The sequence below is a fragment of the Micropterus salmoides genome, unplaced genomic scaffold (genome assembly GCF_014851395.1).
Source record: "Micropterus salmoides isolate LMB-PRFRI ecotype aquatic unplaced genomic scaffold, ASM1485139v1 Ms_hic_scaffold_19, whole genome shotgun sequence".
Classification (NCBI taxonomy): Eukaryota; Metazoa; Chordata; class Actinopteri; order Centrarchiformes; family Centrarchidae; genus Micropterus; species Micropterus salmoides.
In genome coordinates, this window is record NW_024041039.1 from 27,523,859 (window position 1) to 27,545,450 (window position 21,592).

Consider the following 21,592-nt stretch of genomic DNA (forward strand, 5'->3'; position numbering starts at 1 on the left):
AATGCTCAATAAATAAATAACATCCCAATTAAATACACAAAAAAAAAGTAATAAATAAATGTAGTAGTATTAATTATACAGGAGACATAAATGTATTATATTTTAATTAGTGCCTTTACTTATTCACCTTTGTTATAATTACCTTAATTGTTTATTCAACTTATTTATTACTAATTTTTTAATGTATTTATTTATTGTGTGTTTTAATATTTTTGTCTGTTTTATTCTTCCTTTGTATTTATTTACCTTATTTATTTTCACCCTGTATTTATTTCTGCCTGTCTTTTTAAATTTTTGTATGCATTTCTGCCCATTATGCAATGAGGAGGGGCTGTGTCTCAAGGGGTCATCTTCTCTGCTATTGGTGGCCATCAGACAGGAGAGCTCCTACTCTGCCTGCAGACATCAACGATCTTGCCCCACACAGTCAGATGGCTTCCTTCATGCGCTGAGGTGTTTAACAACTCTGAAGACAATACTACCATGTCTTCCTTCTCTTTTCACGAGACGCTCCGACAGACAGTGCTTTCAGTTTGCTGCATGCATGGACACAGAACTGCGGTACAGCACACAGTAACGATGAAATGTGTGCTGTTCTCACATTCTTCCTCTGTATGTACACATAAACAACAAGGCAGGGAAATATAAAGGAATTTATTTTATTGTTTGGGTACATTATTGTTCAGTGTACATGCTCACATCTGAAACAACTTTACGTGCTTGATAACTCTCCCACCCCGCAGACATCTACACGTCAATACCGATTTATATTCATAGCGGCAAGTGCTATGTAGCTCCACATAGGGGACACAGGAAGTGACATATAACACCTTCATGCGGCGTCAACCGCGTAGCAAATTCACAGCCGCACCGCAGAGCTCCAGAATATGCAACTCGGCCGGCTCACACGCGGACGCGCTTACAAGTGCGAGGGCCCGCCCAACGCTGCTTGCAGCTTTAATTTTAGGGCCCGCACGACCGTGCGAGGTCCCTATTGAATTGCTCGGATTATTTTTTTTTTTTTTTTTTTTTTTTTTTTTTCTGCAAAGTAGGCCCAAATGACATGGCCTAAACATACTCGAAAACTCACCAAATTTGCAAACATGTCAGAACCGGTGAAAAATTTCGTATTCTACAAGTTTCGCACATGGGCGTGGCAAAATGACTCGCTAGCGCCACCTAGAAAATTGGAATGATTAGCCCCTCGTTCACGTTCAACCTACATGTACGAAATTTTCTGGGGACATGTATCGTATCAAGACGCACAAAAAGCCTCAAGAACCCATAGCCTAAAGTCAACAGGAAGTCGGCCATTTTGAATTTTATGGCCATTTTTGGATGATTTACATACTTCGTACTTTAACGAACTCCTCCTAGGGATTTAGTCGGATCGACCTCAAATTTCTGCTGTGCCTTCTAAAGGCATTGACGATGAAAAGTTGTGCTATTTGCGCGTTTTCGTCAATGGGCGTGTCCGTGGCGTCGATGATTCGCATGAAACAGGAAGTTGTTGTAACTTCAGTGTACATGCTCACATCTGGACCAAACTGTACATGTAGGATAGAGTCCCGCCCTGAACACATGTACATGCCGACATTCACCCACAGTCATAGCGCCACCTGCTGGCAACAGAAAGTGACAACTAACGAGCACCCCCGCCGCACGTTTCACCTACGTGCACGAATTTTCTGTGGTACGTGTATCTTGTCCAGACGCACAAAAAAGTCTCTTGGAGCCATAGCCTAAACCCAACAGGAAGTCGGCCATTTTGAATTTTAAATTTTGGATGATTTACACTTCCACTTAAGAACCCTCCTAGGGATTTAGTCCGACCGACCTCAAATTTGTGCTGTGCCTTCTAAAGGCATTGAAGATGAAAGTTGTGCTATTTGCAAGTTTTCGTCAATGGGCGTGTCCGTGCGTGGCGTCAAGATCAGCTCTTCGCCATGACACGGAAGTTGTCGTAACTTCAGTGTACATGCTCACATCTGGACCAACTGTACATGTAGGATGAAGTCGCCCCGTGACATGCTGACATTCACCACAGTCATAGCGCCACCTGCTGGCAACAGGAAGTGAATTTTAACGAAGCAGCCCCCGCCGCACGTTTACCTACGTGCACGAATTTTCTGTGGTACGTGTATCTTGTCCAGACGCACAAAAATCTCTTGGAGCCATAGCCTAAACCCAACAGGAAGTCGGCCATTTTGAATTTTACGTCAAATTTTGGATGATTTACACACTTCGTACTTTAACGAACTCCTCCTAGGGATTTAGTCCGACCGACCTCAAATTTGTGCTGTGCCTTCTAAAGGCATTGAAGATGAAAAGTTGTGCTATTTGCAAGTTTTCGTCAATGGGCGTGTCCGTGCGTGGCGTCAAAGATCAACTCTTCGCCATGACACGGAAGTTGTCGTAACTTCAGTGTACATGCTCACATCTGGACCAAACTGTACATGTAGGATGAGAGTCCCGCCCTGAACACATGTACATGCTGACATTCACAGACAGTCATAGCCCACCTGCTGGCAACAGGAAGTGACTTTTAACGAAGCAGCCCCCGCCGCACGTTTTACCTACGTGCACGAATTTTCTGTGGTACGTGTATCTTGTCCAGACGCACAAAAAAGCCTCTTGGAGCGATGCCCTAAAATCAACAGGAAGTCGGCCATTTTGAATTTTACGTCAAATTTTGGATGATTTACACACTTCGTACTTTAACGAACTCCTCCTAGGGATTTAGTCCGACCGACTTCAAATTTGTGCTGTGCCTTCTAAAGGCATTGAAGATGAAAAGTTGTGCTATTTGCGAGTTTTCGTCAATGGGTGTGTCCGTGGCGTGGCGTCAGAGATCAAGTCTTCGCCATGACACAGGAAGTTGTTGTAACTTCAGTGTACATGCTACATCTGAACCAAACTTTACGTGCTTGATAACTCTCCCACCCCGTTATGGAGGACCGATCCTGACACAGTCAGAAATAAATACAGAAATAAATAAATGCTCAATAAATAAATAAGCATCCAATTAATACACAAAAAAATAAAGTAAATAAATAAATGTAGGTAGTAATTAAATTATACAAGGAGACATAAATGTATTATTTTAATTAGTGCCTTTACTATTCACCTTTGTTATAATTACCTTATTTGTTTATTCAACTTTATTTATTACAATTTTTTTAATGTATTTATTTATGTGTGTTTTTAATATTTTTGTCTGTTTTATTCTTCCTTTGTATTTATTTACCTTATTTTTTTCACCCATGGTATTTATTTCTGCCTGTCTTTTTAAATTTTTGTATGCATTTCTGCCTCATTATGCAAATGAGGAGGGGCTGTGTCTCAAGGGGTCATCTTCTCTGCTATTGGTGGACCAGTCAGACAGGAGAGCTCCTACTCTGCCTGCAGACATCAACGATCTTGCCCCTCACACAGTCAGATGGCTTCCTTCAGTGCGCTGAGGTGTTTAACAACTCTGAAGACAATACTACCAGCAATGTCTTCCTTCTCTTTTCACGTAGACGCTCCGACAGACGGTGCTTTCAGTTTGCTGCATGCATGGACACAGAACTGCGGTACAGCACACAGTAACGATGAAATGTGTGCTGTTCTCACATTCTTCCTCTGTATGTACACATAACAACAAGGCAGGGAAATATAAAAGGAATTTATTTTATTGTTTGGGTACATTATTGTTCAGTGTACATGCTCACATCTGAAACAAACTTTACGTGCTTGATAACTCTCCCACCCCGCAGACATCTACACGCCAACACCGATTTATATTCATAGCGGCAAGTGCTATGTAGCTCCACATAGGGGACACAGGAAGTGACATATAACACCTTCATGCGGCGTCATAACCGCGTAGCAAATTCACAGCCGCACCGGCAGAGCTCCAGAATATGCAACTCGGCCGGCTCACACGCGGACGCGCTTATAAGTGCGAGGGCCCGCCCAACGCTGCTTGCAGCTTTAATTATTTTTTATTTTTTATTTTTATATTTTTTTTTTCTGCAAAGTAGGCCCAAATGACATGGCCTAAACATACTCGAAAACTCACCAAAATTTGCAAACATGTCAGAACCGGTGAAAAATTTCGTATTCTACAAGTTTCGCACATGGGCGTTGCAAAATGACTCGCTAGCGCCACCTAGAAAATTGGAAAAATTAGCCCCTCGTTCACGTTCAACCTACATCTACGAAATTTTCTGGGGACATGTATCATGTCAAGACGCACAAAAAAGCCTCAAGAACCCATAGCCTAAAGTCAACAGGAAGTCGGCCATTTGAATTTTATGGCCATTTTTGGATGATTTACACACTTCGTACTTTAACGAACTCCTCCTAGGGATTTAGTCGGATCGACGTCAAATTTCTGCTGTGCCTTCTAAAGGCATTGACGATGAAAAGTTGTGCTATTTGCGCGTTTTCGTCAATGGGCGTGTCCGTGGCGTCGATGATTCGCCATGAAACAGGAAGTTGTTGTAACTTCAGTGTACATGCTCACATCTGGACCAAACTGTACATCTAGGATGAGAGTCCCGCCCTGAACACATGTACATGCCGACATTCACCCACAGTCATAGCGCCACCTGCTGGCAACAGAAAGTGACCTTTAACGAAGCAGCCCCCGCCGCACGTTTACCTACATGCACGAATTTTCTGTGGTACGTGTATCTTGTCCAGACGCACAAAAAAGCCTCTTGGAGCGATGCCCTAAATCAACAGGAAGTCGGCCATTTTGAATTTTACGTCAAATTTTGGATGATTTACACACTTCGTACTTTAACGAACTCCTCCTAGGGATTTAGTCCGACCGACCTCAAATTTTGCTGTGCCTTCTAAAGGCATTGAAGATGAAAAGTTGTGCTATTTGCAAGTTTTCGTCAATGGGCGTGTCCGTGGCGTGGCGTCAAAGATCAACTCTTCGCCATGACACGGAAGTTGTCGTAACTTCAGTGTACATGCTCACATCTGGACCAAACTGTACATGTAGGATGAGAGTCCCGCCCTGAACACATGTACATGCTGACATTCACCACAGTCATAGCGCCACCTGCTGGCAACAGGAAGTGACTTTTAACGAAGCAGCCCCCGCCGCACGTTTCACCTACGTGCACGAATTTTCTGTGGTACGTGTATCTTGTCCAGACGCACAAAAAAGCCTCTTGGAGCGATGCCCTAAAATCAACAGGAAGTCGGCCATTTTGAATTTTACGTCAAATTTTGGATGATTTACACACTTCGTACTTTAACGAACTCCTCCTAGGGATTTAGTCCGACCGACTTCAAATTTGTGCTGTGCCTTCTAAAGGCATTGAAGATGAAAAGTTGTGCTATTTGCGAGTTTTCGTCAATGGGTGTCCGTGGCGTGGCGTCAGAGATCAAGTCTTCGCCATGACACAGGAAGTTGTTGTAACTTCAGTGTACATGCTCACATCTGAACCAAACTTTACGTGCTTGATAACTCTCCCACCCCTATGGAGGACCGATCCTGACACAGTCAGAAATAAATACAGAAATAAATAAATGCTCAATAAATAAATAAGCATCCAATTAAATACACAAAAAAATAAGTAAATAAATAAATGTAGGTAGTAATTAAATTATACAAGGAGACATAAATGTATATATTTTAATTAGTGCCTTTACTTATTCACCTTTGTTATAATTACCTTATTTGTTTATTCAACTTTATTTATTACTAATTTTTTTAATGTATTTATTTATGGTGTGTTTTAATATTTTTCTGTTTTATTCTTCCTTTGTATTTATTTACCTTATTTATTTTCACCCATGGTATTTATTTCTGCCTGTCTTTTTAAATTTTTGTATGCATTTCTGCCTCATTATGCAAATGAGGAGGGGCTGTGTCTCAAGGGGTCATCTTCTCTGCTATTGGTGGACCAGTCAGACAGGAGAGCTCCTACTCTGCCTGCAGACATCAACGATCTTGCCCCTCACACAGTCAGATGGCTTCCTTCAGTGCGCTGAGGTGTTTAACAACTCTGAAGACAATACTACCAGCAATGTCTTCCTTCTCTTTTCACGTAGACGCTCCACAGACAGTGCTTCAGTTTGCTGCATGCATGGACACAGAACTGCGGTATAGGGAGAAGCACACGGTCAGCTGGCTGCAGCTAAATCTGGAGTGCACTCGTATTCAATTCTGTATGGTAAATTCAGTTTTAACGGAGCAGAGCGAGCTGACAGGCAGAGTTAGAGACTTTTTCTGTCCGTTTCTCTCTTTACAAAGACGCATGTTGCAGTCAGAGTCTTCTCTGAAGAGGGCAATGAAGTCTCAGTAGTACCCGATGCGAGCACCACATACAACACAATTTATCAAATTACACAACGGATATACAGTATGAAAATAAGATTGATTGGATTATACTCACAGGAAGTATAAAACCTGTTACATGCGTAACACAGTAAGTCAGGGAAATTACTTTACTTAGATTTAAGTACTGCAGTTGTACATTTGAAATACCTTCCTACCTTTCTGATAGGAAGCCTTCTTGAGGTGGTATAAAACATTTCTTCTTATATTCTGATTTGAGTTGTGGACAACTATGACCACATGAATTAAAAAATTAAACATTTCACTGCCCAAGTCAGCTATAACACAAGTCTTGTTCATTAGACTACATGCTGTACAGTATTTGTGGACAGATTTTGTCCCAGGATTTATTATGCATTTCTTCTTCTTCGTTGCATGGTTTAGAATAATAAGGTGAGAAATGGGTCTATTCTGAGTTCATCCTGCACTGCAGCAGCTAAAAAGTCCATTTAATCCCAAAAACGCTTTTCTTTTAGGCAGGCTGGAGCAGAAACACAGTAACGATGAAATGTGTGCTGTTCTCACATTCTTCCTCTGTATGTACACATAAACAACAAGGCAGGGAAATATAAAAGGAATTTATTTTATTGTTTGGGTACATTATTGTTCAGTGTACATGGTCACATCTGAAACAAACTTTACGTGCTTGATAACTCTCCCACCCCGCAGACATCTACACGCCAATACCGATTTATATTCATAGCGGCAAGTGCTATGTAGCTCCACATAGGGGACACAGGAAGTGACATATAACACCTTCATGCGGCGTCGGAACCGCGTAACAAATTCACAGCCGCACCGGCTGAGCTCCAGAATATGCAACTCGGTCGGTCACGCTCGGACGCGCTACAAGTGCGAGGGCCCGCCCAACGCTGCTTGCAGCTTTAATTTATTTATTTTTTTTTTTTTTTTTTTTTTTTTTCTGCAAAGTAGGCCCAAATGACATGGCCTAAACATACTCGAAAACTCACCAAAATTTGCAAACATGTCAGAACCGGTGAAAAATTTCGTATTCTACAAGTTTCGCACATGGGCGTGGCAAAATGACTCGCTAGCGCCACCTAGAAAATTGGAAATGATTAGCCCCTCGTTCACGTTCAACCTACATGTACGAAATTTTCTGGGGACATGTATCGTATCAAGACGCACAAAAAAGCCTCAAGAACCCATAGCCTAAAGTCAACAGGAAGTCGGCCATTTTGAATTTTATGGCCATTTTTGGATGATTTACATACTTCGTACTTTAACGAACTCCTCCTAGGGATTTAGTCGGATCGACTCAAATTTCTGCTGTGCCTTCTAAAGGCATTGACGATGAAAAGTTGTGCTATTTGCGCGTTTTCGTCAATGGGCGTGTCCGTGGCGTCGATGATTCGCAATGAAACAGGAAGTTGTTGTAACTTCAGTGTACATGCTCACATCCGGACCAAACTGTACATGTAGGATGAGAGTCCCGCCCTGAACACATGTACATGCCGACATTCACCCACAGTCATAGCGCCACCTGCTGGCAACAGAAAGTGACCTTTAACGAAGCAGCCCCCGCCGCACGTTTCACCTACGTGCACGAATTTTCTGTGGTACGTGTATCTTGTCCAGACGCACAAAAAAGTCTCTTGGAGCCATAGCCTAAACCCAACAGGAAGTCGGCCATTTTGAATTTTACGTCAAATTTTGGATGATTTACACACTTCGTACTTTAACGAACTCCTCCTAGGGATTTAGTCCGACCGACCTCAAATTTGTGCTGTGCCTTCTAAAGGCATTGAAGATGAAAAGTTGTGCTATTTGCAAGTTTTCGTCAATGGGCGTGTCCGTGGCGTGGCGTCAAAGATCAGCTCTTCGCCATGACACGGAAGTTGTCGTAACTTCAGTGTACATGCTCACATCTGGACCAAACTGTACATGTAGGATGAGAGTCCCGCCCTGAACACATGTACATGCTGACATTCACCCACAGTCATAGCGCCACCTGCTGGCAACAGGAAGTGATTTTAACGAAGCAGCCCCCGCCGCACGTTTTACCTACGTGCACGAATTTTCTGTGGTACGTGTATCTTGTCCAGACGCACAAAAAAGTCTCTTGGAGCCATAGCCTAAACCCAACAGGAAGTCGGCCATTTTGAATTTTACGTCAAATTTTGGATGATTTACACACTTCGTACTTTAACGAACTCCTCCTAGGGATTTAGTCCGACCGACCTCAAATTTGTGCTGTGCCTTCTAAAGGCATTGAAGATGAAAAGTTGTGCTATTTGCAAGTTTTCGTCAATGGGCGTGTCCGTGGCGTGGCGTCAAAGATCAACTCTTCGCCATGACACGGAAGTTGTCGTAACTTCAGTGTACATGCTCACATCTGGACCAAACTGTACATGTAGGATGAGAGTCCCGCCCTGAACACATGTACATGCTGACATTCACAGACAGTCATAGCGCCACCTGCTGGCAACAGGAAGTGACTTTTAACGAAGCAGCCCCCGCCGCACGTTTTACCTACGTGCACGAATTTTCTGTGGTACGTGTATCTTGTCCAGACGCACAAAAAAGCCTCTTGGAGCGATGCCCTAAAATCAACAGGAAGTAGGCCATTTTGAATTTTACGTCAAATTTTGGATGATTTACACACTTCGTACTTTAACGAACTCCTCCTAGGGATTTAGTCCGACCGACTTCAAATTTGTGCTGTGCCTTCTAAAGGCATTGAAGATGAAAAGTTGTGCTATTTGCGAGTTTTCGTCAATGGGTGTGTCCGTGGCGTGGCGTCAGAGATCAAGTCTTCGCCATGACACAGGAAGTTGTTGTAACTTCAGTGTACATGCTCACATCTGAACCAAACTTTACGTGCTTGATAACTCTCCCACCCCGTTATGGAGGACCGATCCTGACACAGTCAGAAATAAATACAGAAATAAATAAATGCTCAATAAATAAATAAGCATCCAATTAAATACACAAAAAAAAAGTAAATAAATAAATGTAGGTAGTAATTAAATTATACAAGGAGACATAAATGTATATATTTTAATTAGTGCCTTTACTATTCACCTTTGTTATAATTACCTTATTTGTTTATTCAACTTTATTTATTACAATTTTTTTAATGTATTTATTTATGTGTGTGTTTTAATATTTTGTCTGTTTTATTCTTCCTTTGTATTTATTTACCTTATTTATTTTCACCCATGGTATTTATTTCTGCCTGTCTTTTTTAAATTTTTGTATGCATTTCTGCCTCATTATGCAAATGAGGAGGGGCTGTGTCTCAAGGGGTCATCTTCTCTGCTATTGGTGGACCAGTCAGACAGGAGAGCTCCTACTCTGCCTGCAGACATCAACGATCTTGCCCCTCACACAGTCAGATGGCTTCCTTCAGTGCGCTGAGGTGTTTAACAACTCTGAAGACAATACTACCAGCAATGTCTTCCTTCTCTTTTCACGTAGACGCTCCGACAGACGGTGCTTTCAGTTTGCTGCATGCATGGACACAGAACTGCGGTATAGGGAGAAGCACACGGTCAGCTAGCTGCAGCTAAATCTGGAGTGCACTCGTATTCAATTCTGTATGGTAAATTCAGTTTTAACGGAGCAGAGCGAGCTGACAGGCAGAGTTAGAGACTTTTTCTGTCCGTTTCTCTCTTTACAAAGACGCATGTTGCAGTCAGAGTCTTCTCTGAAGAGGGCAATGAAGTGTCAGTTGTACCCGATGCGAGCACCACATACAACACAATTTATCAAATTACACAACGGATATACAGTATGAAAATAAGATTGATTGGATTATACTCACAGGAAGTATAAAACCTGTTACATGCGTAACACAGTAATGTCAGGGAAATTACTTTACTTAGAATTAAGTACTGCAGTTGTACATTTGAAATACCTTCCTAACTTTCTGATAGGAAGCCTTCTTGAGGTGGTATAAAACATTTCTTCTTATATTCTGATTTGAGTTGTGGACAACTATGACCACATGAATTAAAAAAATTAAACATTTCACTGCCCAAGTCAGCTATAACACAAGTCTTGTTCATCAGACTACATGCTGTGGACAGATTTTGTCCCAGGATTTATTATGCATTTCTTCTTCTTCGTTGCATGATTTAGAATAATAAGGTGAGAAATGGGTCTGTTCTGAGTTCATCCTGCACTGCAGCAGCTATTAAAGTCCATTTAATCCCAAAAACGCTTTTCTTTTAGGCAGGCTGGAGCAGAAAACAACTCACCTTTCTCAAGTTGTACAGTAATGTCACATGTGTATGAAGGTGGATCAAACCAGCTAATCTTAAATGTCAAAGTAGAGAGGAGCCTAGTAGGCCTATTTATTTTCATTCATTACACAATATGAATAAGCTATGCAGACAGTTGTAAAGAAAGAACATCTTTTTCTTCTGTTCTCTACTTGTTATAGTTACACAGTATTAGGGGTGTGGGCTGTATTAAAAGTATCCACTGTTCTCACATGCTCTAACACACAGTAACGATGAAATGTGTGCTGTTCTCACATTCTTCCTCTGTATGTACACATAAACAACAAGGCAGGGAAATATAAAAGGAATTTATTTTATTGTTTGGGTACATTATTGTTCAGTGTACATGCTCACATCTGAAACAAACTTTACGTGCTTGATAACTCTCCCACCACGCAGACATCTACACGTCAATACCGATTTATATTCATAGCGGCAAGTGCTATGTAGCTCCACACAGGGGACACAGGAAGTGACATATAACACCTTCATGCGGCGTCATAACCGCGTAGCAAATTCACAGCCGCACCGGCAGAGCTCCAGAATATGCAACTCGGCCGGCTCACACGCGGACGCGCTTATAAGTGCGAGGGCCCGCCCAACGCTGCTTGCAGCTTTAATTAAATATGTGGCTCTTGCGTTTTCAGATTTAGAAAAAATTAACAAAAGGATTTAATTACAAAATTAGTGAATAAAGAGATGGCAGACTGGCAGACTGAGCTAAAGCCGCCTCCAGCAGTGGACTGAAAAGCTGCTTCTCCTCCCAGATCCACAGCTTACAGTCCTGATTCTCACAGAATAAATTGTTAATATCCTCCAGGTATGTGGGCGGGTCCTTTTTCCCCCAAATGGCTTAGGTCCATAGCCATTGGTCGTTTGGTTAACTTCTTGGTCACCCAATTAGGAAGTGTGTACCTTAATGTTCTACGTTGCTTTTGGTCAAACAAAAGAGCACCGATCCCAGACGTGAAACACCACTTCAATCTACAGGAATAAACAGTCTTTTACTCTAAACTAATCATAGAGAACAACTGGGCTTGTGTCCAAAATGGTTGACACCCTATCTTAAGTGTCAATGAAACAGTCAAAACAAAACAGTCCTTCTGGCACTAAACAAAGAGGTGTCCGTTTTCTTCACATTACAAAGAGGTTACAAACAATGGTTTAATCAACATTCTAATGCAATCGTCTGGCCTAAAATCCTGCAGTTTTACATTTGAAGAAAAACACTGAAACACTGGAATACATTAAGTTTGTTGTAACTTTTTAAAACTCAACAATCCCTCCTTTCACACCATTTATTGGTGTGAAATCACTATTAGACTTAGCATATCTACAATTATGTCATTGAAAATTAAAACATTACATACACATCAAAAATGTAGATATTTTAACAAAACAGAAGTTGTAAATCAAATCAGGATTTAAGCTAAGAAATCATCTTCCTCTTCTCTGACCTCACTATCTGACTCTTCGTCTTGCATGGGTTGAGCAATCCTCCTGGATCTTCTAAATCTTTTGTGATTCTCTAAAAATACATTTGTACTGTTTGGGGGATAGAGTTTGTTATGTGTGCAGTATTAATGGGCTGAATGGGGACTGTGGGGGACCTGTTTTTAGGAGATGAGACTAGGATTATTGTTACAACTAGAGAAATGATTATGGCTAAAGTTTCTATTGTTCCCTTTATCCCACAAAACTCTAGGTGCCTAAATTTATTCCCTCCCTTGAATTCCATTTTTTCTTACTGCTTGTCGACAGCCTGCTTTTGGCCTGTTGCACGGGTCCCACGCTAGCTGCCCGATCCTGGCTTTTTGCTAGGGATTCTCCAGGGTTCTCCGTGTGTGATTGAAAATGCCTCCTCCGTCTGGCAATTCGGCTGTTTTCAGGTTTCCTTCGTTGTAGCTGGCGAGACCACGTGGCTTGGTCTGACCTCGGTGAAGTTGGCTTCGACGAAAAAGGCTTAAAATGGAACTTGGTCGTTCCTGAATTAGTCCAGTGTAACTTAACGGACTGATAACTTTAACAAACAAAAGAAATAAAGAAAATAAAACAAACTGAAGGCAGATCGATGTCGCGGCACTTCAGGTGTGTAGCTTCAGGCGAACAAAGGCCTGTTTGTTTCGCTGGCCGAGTCTGGGCGTTGCCTGGCGAGGCACGCTGCGCGTGCCGAAGCGTCCAGAGGGCCGAGCAGGGTGGAAGAGCCAACAGCGAAGAGAAGAGAGAGCGAAGCGAGGTCGCGTGTCGCTCTTTTGTTGTCTGGGGCGTGGTTCCCCAGGGGGCGTCTCAGGTTTCCCAAGGGACTGCCTTTCTAAACGTAATGTCTAAAAAGAAATCTATTTGCTCGTATTATAATCAAATATTTTCCACAATCAAACCTCAACGGTGAAACGGTTTTACTGTTCTAAGCATTTGGTAACAGGAAACAATTTTCACATTATTGGTCAGGATATTTATACATTTAACAGCATTTCCGATGAGGGCATGTAGAACTTATTTATTCCACTTGGGGGAGCTCAGGTTACATGAGGACAGCTTGGATTAAATCAAAGATCATCTCTCCTTAGGAACTGGGAATATTGTTGATTCATCCTTAAATTCAAGCTGGCGAAGAGTATAGTAAAACATTCCTTTGTCATCATTTCTAAAGAAATTTTGTAGGAAAGTATTATGAACAAGCATTGATTACATTAGATGAAGGAAACTTTCTTTTCAGCACTAATATCAACAACAGATAGCAACAACAGTTAACATAACTACTCAAATAGAGGCAAACGTAATCAAGTAACTAAAGATTTAATTAACTCAAATATAAATGCTTTGAGTCTTTGGAGTGTGTTTGGAGTGTTTTTGATGTGGCAAACCTTTCACGCCCACCTCTTTTGGGGTGAAAGCTTGGAGTCAACCTGTCTAGTTGAGGGGTGATAACTCACCCCCCTTCTCTTAGGGAAAGACAAAGGAATTTGATGCTGGGCTTGTCCTTTCAAACAAATCAACATTTGTTTGAAATCACCATCTGCTGTTCCTTTTGTTTTTAAGAGAGAATATAAGGGGAGAGATTCTGAATGTCAGGAGAGAACCGTATCTTTCTCTCCGTGCTGCATGTAAGAATTGATTCATCACATCTTTGACTCTGTCCCTCTTCTTTGGGAAGAATTTTTTTTTCACACAGGACATTTTTCTTTCTGCAATGAGTTATTTTACTTTTAATGCTTTAAATGCATTTTTCTGATTATACTTACATACTTTTACTTTAGTAACATTTTCCATGCAGGACTTTCACTTTCAAAGCAGGTACTTTTGTACTTTGACTCAAGTAAAAATTTGAATTACTACTACTTTTAGTGGAGTAATATTTAGCAAGGGTATCTGTACTTTTACTCAAGTACAGGCTTAATGTACTTTGTCCACCGTTGGCTGAAAGGTAGAGGACATTACTGAAGTGTTTTTTACTTAGTAGTCTGCAGGGGGAGATAAAGAGTGCAGCTCCAACATGTTTCTTGTAAATCAGCTGCTTTACAAGTAACCAATCGGTTGTCTGCCACACCAGAATGACGTGATCTTTGGTCAGTGTACAAAGGGCTGGACTCTTGTTTTTTATAAGAGTAAAGAATCTGCTTTTCTTGCAGCAGAACTTCTCAGTAACTCATACAGGTGGTCTGCTCTTGTCTCATCTACATTAAGACTCCAGGGTGAGTAGCTTCTAATATTCAGTAAAAGTCAGTAAAATTGATCTGGTGTGTTCGAGGTTGTACTGCATAACAATATGATATTTTCAAAAAATAATGACAATATAATCAGTTCCTCTTTCTCATTTCCACCCAGCCTCCTAGTACAATTGCATGTTACTATTAGTGATGATCAGTGATTAACTAAAAGCTAGTGGTGTTAATGTCTCACCACATAGTATTTTTGAATTCTGTCATATTTGGTATGTGCACGGTGTTAGATCATTGTGGGATTACATTTTCTACTATTCCCCAAAAGACAATAGTGACTTTTTCACTTCTATTTTACTCCAGTTTTCAAGCAAGGGGGGAGAAATACCATTATGAACAGCCTGTAGTTAGTGTGCTCTGCAAACCAAAGCTTTGCCCACTGCTAGGTTCAAGCCTTCAGCACACGTACACACACACGCACACAGAAAGAAAGAGAGAGAGAGAGAGAGAGAGAAAAGAAGAGCCTTTTGAGCACTCTGTACCAGGGGCAGCACACGATTTTCTCGCAAAATGCAAATGAGAAATTGATGTTTGAAACTAGTATTGCATCACCCTGTCCATGCTACACACCTAGGATTTCCACCTTCAATACATAAAAATAAGGGAGCTGGAGCTACCGTAAAACTATGACCAGAAAAAGCTCACTCCTAATGAGTTCCACAGAGCACCTGTTCTTGCTGAGATATTGCTAATGAACTTGAGTAATTGTAAAGGATGGTGTGAACACAGATATAGAATAAAATATTTGTCATTGTTTGCAGTAATACTATCCAAACAATGAAACCACACATAAATAATCTATCTACAAACATTTCTCAATTTAATTCAACACAATTTTTATGATTGGTCAGTAAATATATTTATGTATTTATATTTTCAGTTTTTACTCAGCCTATTGTTAATTCTATAGTATTGAAGGATGCAATTCTATAGATTGGTTAAGCATAGTTGTTTATATTCTTCACATAGACACTATATTTTAATAATTAAATGTTTATTAAACAGCCTGTATCTCACTCTTTCTCACAATAAATTAATGCTTAGCCTATGTGTTTGACTGTATACCTCAACCTTAAAACAAATCATACCACAATGTAGGCATGTGCTTCATTTACATTCTAACATTATTTCTTAACAAATAGGCAGCATGAAATCCATCGCAATCAATCAGAAAATTAGTAGGCCATACGTCTGACAGGCCACAGTGTGAGTATGAATTAATATTTCTGAATATTCATATTCATTATTTTATTAAACAGTAGCTTACGTAGGTTTGCTACAGCCGCTTTGGAACACAGTCTTTTTCATGGTCTGGTAGCCGACCCGCAGTAGCTACATAGATGGTGGGAAGCTGGGAATGATGTCACACCCGAGTTGACAGCATCCCAGTTAACAAGTCGGAAAACCTTGCTTGGCCAGGTTAGCCATTGTTACCGCTGATAAAAAAAAAACCTGCATTGTGCGATATTTACTCATGCTAAACACTGTAGCAACACGTCCACAGACAACAGTACAAGTACACAGAAGTGCTAATAAACAATATAAACTACAGCTTTCACTAACTGTTAATATTCAGAGCAGCCATCTTGGATCACAAAGTCAGGGTAGTATTTCCAAGTTGAAACAGAACTGCACATGTACAGCTCTCAAGAAAGATTTTGTACAAGTAAGATGCATCACTCTGTAGCTCAAGAGCGGAGCGTACAACACATAGGGTGATAAGAGGAGCTGCAGCAATGTGCAGTATGAGAAAAACATGGTGTTTTTTTGAAAATTGTAAACCTATGTAAACCTTTTCTGGTACAACCCCTAATTATGATTTTGAACCTGAAAATGAGCATAATACCACCTCTTTAATATCATCCTTGCTGATTCATGATTGAGTCTACCATTCCCTTTGTGACTTTATTTGGGGAAGTAACCTCTAAATGTGATTGTGGCACCTTTTCACCTGAATGAGAAATTATTAATGAATGAGACTTTAATAGACAAACATTGTCATTTATTGAGAAGTCTACCTGCTTTTTACTCTGCGGTGCATTATCCGGTTATTGATCCGGTGGTAGTAACTTTATAACCTTAAGACAACTTGACTAATTCAGTTTGGGACTGCATGTGAAACGGAAAGTAACTGAAACACTTGTGATCAGGCAGAACTCTCACCACAAATCCACGCATCTTAACTTGAGCAGCTCATAAAGTGCAGCTCACAGTCTCAATCAGAGTAAGGTTGACTCTGCAAGTCTATCTTATCAGTTATAGCAGAGATGTTTTGGTTATAGCCTACATTTGTATTTCATCTCGTGGTACGAGATCTTGTCACACCCCTAATGATAACTGTTTTGTTTTAGTTTATTTTCATTAAATTTACAGTTACAATTGCATTCCAGGTGTATTAAAAGACATTATGTTGCATTATAATCTATTTAATGATGGTTTATTGCATTAAAAATATATTTTTTTGCCATGTGAGGATGAAAATATATTTTTCTTTATTGCATCTCCATTTAGTCTGTAATGGTAAATATGTAATGGTAAATGTAAAATAAATATGTTAATTTACAATGGATTTAGATTCCTTAGCTTCTGACCATTCAAAGGAGACCAGAATGCACCTAGGCCAAATGGTTGAGGAGTTATTCCTGATTCATATTAGGTATGTTATTTTTCCTGTAAAAAGGTGGCGGTGACCAAAGTATTATTGCCAATAGGTCCTTATATAGGCTATATATTTAATTATATATCATTAGTTTGCGTGACTGTACTGTATGACTTTAGTTGTGTCCAGGTGTAATTTTGGAATGAATTACCATAAATAAGCTCTGTTAAAATAAACAAAAAATCTGGGCTGAATTTTAAGTTTGTTGTTCTGTCCTTTATTATCCTTTTACTTTTCCTGATGTTTTAGATTTTGCTGCGGAATTGTTTTAGTATCGGTATCGAGATATTTAGGCAGGTATCAAAGTCATGTTTTTGGTATCGTGACAACACTACTGTCTTCCCTCATCCCTTAATCCCCTTCCTCATCCCTTCCTATTCAATCCATTGCACACCTCTCTTATGTCTCATCTAGATACCATCTGGGAGGCCCACAATAAGCTCAGATGAATTGTTGACAACTCAACTGTCTGTAGCTCATGAAGCTGTTGCCACTCCATCTCCCGCTGTTTCTCTCTCATTTCCTCCCTTGCTTCTCTCCACTGGAGGAACCACCCGAGGCTGTCACGACTTTCTGCCAGTGTCTGCTATCTGGCACAGCGGCTACCTGAAGTGGCTGAGCTGTACCTCCACAATGTCGCTCTCACTCTCTGTCTGTGTGCTGTCCTCATTTTCTGTATCATCATCATCATCATCATCATCATCATCATCATCATTGTTCCTAATGTAATGTTAGTTAACGCTAGCTAACTTCCCACTGAATGTAACGTAAGAAGGCCCTACTGTTCTGCTTTTTAATGATTGTAATAATGAATAGAGGCCTACCCAGCTTTACAGGAACAGTGATGATTCTTAAAATTGTTGTCTTTTGTCTCAATCATCGGGGGATGCGGTGGTTCACTTGTAATATGTGATCGTAACGTTAGGCTTTAGCTTCAATCTTTCATTCTTTTCACGTCCGACAGCCTGAATACAACCTTCAAATGTATAATGCATCTGAAAAACTGTCTGCTTCTTTGTGAGATTGCTTTTTTCAACAAATTTGACAATATTTCTCCGGGGAGTGCAGTAATAGACAGTGGCAACACCGACAGTTTGTCGGTCTTAGCAACAGTAACTAAGGGGGACGGGGCTTAGTGAAGGGCCAATTACAGACTTGTTGAAATCACATCTACTTTGCCTACAATTTAATTTACTGCTGCCCGTGCAGCCCTACCATGCTTCATATATGGTGCATCCTCAGATAATGTCCCTTCTCAGAGAACTTGTTTGAACTTGTTCTTGCTTGCTTTTTTTGTTTTTTTTGCTCAGAATTCACCTTTGCCCTCACACCATCAAGGATGCATTTCCGATACGTCTTATTTGTCAGACGACACTATGGTATTTTTCTTAAAGCAAACCAATACTAATCAATCTGGTCAGCTTACACTTGACTTATACTTCAACGTCCACTTGATGGTGTGGTCCTTCCCTGTTAGTGAAAATCAAGCATTTTTATTATTGATTTTTATTGATTGACACATTTTGATTTTGGCATTTTGATTATTTCATTATTGGAAAATAAGCTGTCCTCTTTGGCGTGAAAATAATCAAATCAAAATGGATTTATGTAAACTGAGGTTCAGGAACAGGACCACGCCCCCCTCACTTATCCTACCACCTGTGCTTCATTCAATTCCTCCAATCAACCACCCTTACTTCACTCACTCCATCCAGCTGCTTCTCAGATCCAGTCACATGCACTCACGTATATAAGCCGTCTAACCGGTCTTCTCTCCCGTTTCTCAGTTCCCACATCCCTCCCACCCAAACCCTGCTTGTTCACCTCTTTTAATGGGGTTCATAAGACTAAGCTGCTTATTGAGACGAGCCCCTACCCTGAATCTCGACCCCTCGGGTTCCTAGCCGCTCCGGCCACCAAACCCTAAACAACCAGCTCGACCCCTTCATCCCTCTTCTCTCGATCCCTTTTCATCCCTCCCCTCTCGACCCTCTATAACTATTCATCATAATAAACCACTATAAAACCTAACATTGGCGTGGACCTTGTTAGTGAATATTACATTAGTGCAGTTATTTTACATGTGTTTTTCTCACTGTTTCAGGGATGGCCATGGATGATCAACCTGACTTCTTTGAAAACAAGGACCTTTTGAGAGAAATTAAAGAAGCAATGGATAAGAGTCATGCTGAAGGAGCTGCAAAGATCCAGGACTATTTGAAGGAGCAGAGTAACACTCCATTAAATATTGGTATCACAGGAGAGTCTGGCTCTGGTAAATCCACCTTTGTTAATGCCTTTAGAGGCATAGATAACAAAGATGAAAGAGCTGCTCCTACTGGTTATGTAGAAACCACCAAGAAGGTTACAGCATACCCCCATCCAAACTATCCCAATGTTACACTGTGGGATCTTCCTGGCATTGGCACCACCAGTTTTCCAGCTCACAAGTACCTGGAGCATGTTGGATTTGAGAAGTTTGACTTCTTCATCATCATCTCAGACACTCGCTTCAGAGAAAATGATGTGAAGCTCGCTCAGGAGATTCAGAAGATGGGGAAAAAGTTCTACTTTGTTCGCTCAAAGATTGACCATAACATACGTGATGCAGAAAGAAGTCAGAGGGAGTTCAATGCAGAAAGGACTCTTGAAGAAATCAGGGAAAACTGCATTAAAGGTAGGCCAGAGGTTAGAGGGGGAAATCATTTAAACCTAAAACTAAAAAGGCATGTGCAATGCTATAAAGGTCACAAGAAGACAATTTTATTTAAAGCGGACAAGATGGCAGCCAAGTTGAGAGGAAGAGCTAAGAAAGTTAAAAACGATTCATATGACCATGCAGAGCAATTTGGTTAGGTCTAAGAAACAAAGCTACATGGCTGACTTTTTGTTTCACGTTGGAAACAAACACCAGTCTTGTGTGCAAAAGTCCAGTTTCTGACCCATCTGTCTACCCGAACCACTTCCTTGCTTATACTTTTCTGTTATTTATATACCACTCAGCGATAACGCTAAAGGCCTTCCCAGTACATTAAAAACTGATACCAAGGGGTCTTCACCATGCATCCATTTGTGATGACTAGGGAATGAGAATGGGTTTTCTGATCTGAAAATTGTTGTATACTGTATATACGACCTACCTGTCTTTGTGTCTGGCCTAGAGAGGGTTGCTGGGAAGTGAATCCCAACATGAGGAAGCTCAAGAGGTTTTTTTCTAATTTTGTTTTCCTTTTGTGACACAGGTCTTCAAGAACAAGATGTTAAGTCTCCACAAGTCTTCCTGGTGTCCAGCTTTGATCTCCAACTGTATGATTTCCATCAGTTAGAGGAGACCCTGGAGAGAGAGCTCCCTGCACACAAGAGGAATGCTCTGCTGTTTGCCATGCCCAATGTCAGCCTGGAGATCATCAACAAGAAGAAAGAGGCTTTACAGGCAAAAATAAAGTACTATGCCAGTGTATCTGCACTCATAGCATCTGCACCAGTTGCTGGGCTCTCATTTGCTGCTGATGTAACCATTCTGGTTGAGACCGTTAAAATGTACCAAGTTACGTTTGGTCTTGATAGCAAATCACTGGAGAATCTTGCTCTCAGTGCATGTGTGCCTTTGAATGATCTTAGAGCAGTGATGAAATCACCACTGGCTGCAAAGGAAATAACCAAAGATCTTATCATGAAGTTAATGTCCTTGTCTGCAGGTGAAATTGCACTAATGGCAGCAGAGGAGGGGTCCAGGTTTATTCCATTATTGGGAATCCCAGCAGCAATGGGCCTCTCTTTTATCTCTACCTACAGAGCTCTCAGTACTTTCCTCAACATGCTTGCTGAGGATGCACAGAGGGTGTTTACAAAGGCCCTGGGTTTGAACACCTCAGTGTGATTTTGAAAATGGAGTGGCATTGGCATTTAATGAGGCATTTAAAACGGCAGAGTACACTAAAGCTTTTGAATTCAAACATTGTATTTTTTTTAAAATATAGAGTATACAAATCATAGTTTTTTAATCTTGAGGCACATTTTTAGAAAACATGCATAATCAGATTTTTAAGGTGGCCATTAAGTGCAAACCACAACAGCAATTTGCCACAACACTACAGCAAGTTGCCACAACATGACAGCAAATCGCCACAACAAATTGCTGTTGTGGTTTGCACTTCAGTGCCACCGTAGGTTTTGCAGTTGATCACTCCAGTGCCGACTATGAATGTAGGTGTTATTTACTCTGTTGATATTAATAAAAAACCTTCTATAACTTATAAGCACATTGAAATTTTTATCTGTTTTAATACAGTAAACAATAGTCGTATTATGTTAACGTGTTACTATCGCTTTGATGCATTCATTAATTGACGCTGACAATTATTTTATCTCACGTAAACGCAGTTTTTATTATTATTATTTTGAAAGTCCGTTGCTTACTGCCTCTGAATACACATAGGCCTACAGTCAAACCATGCGTCACAGGAGGGGTGGGATGTTGATCAGCCTGCAAATCACCCACCCAAACAAGCAGCTTAGGCATGCTTCGGCAGACTATGCTGGATGCAGCGTGTAGGAGAAGTAGGTAAACAAAAGCAAGACAAGCGATCAAATGCTATAGCACGGTGGATAGTTACACACTGCA

The 21,592-nt window shown here is 40.7% G+C and overlaps 1 protein-coding gene across 1 annotated transcript; it reads left to right on the forward strand.

Moving 5' to 3' along the window:
• Positions 1-14,152: 14,152 nt before the first annotated feature.
• On the forward strand, positions 14,153-21,232 carry LOC119910744 (interferon-inducible GTPase 5-like). The gene is made up of 3 exons (XM_038729539.1): positions 14,153-14,282; positions 19,073-19,645; positions 20,211-21,232. The coding sequence occupies exons 2-3, from the start codon at positions 19,075-19,077 to the stop codon at positions 20,846-20,848; spliced, it is 1,209 nt and encodes a 402-aa protein (XP_038585467.1). The 5' UTR covers positions 14,153-14,282; positions 19,073-19,074; the 3' UTR covers positions 20,849-21,232.
• The last annotated feature ends 360 nt before the right edge of the window (positions 21,233-21,592 follow it).

Excerpts from the sequence above, each read along its gene's own strand:
- LOC119910744 (XM_038729539.1), top strand. The coding sequence starts at position 19,075 with ATGGCCATGGATGATCAACCTGACTTCTTTGAAAACAAGGACCTTTTG. Across the intron at positions 19,646-20,210 it reads CAGGGAAAACTGCATTAAAG|GTCTTCAAGAACAAGATGTT; the intron begins GTAGGCCAGAGG and ends TTTGTGACACAG.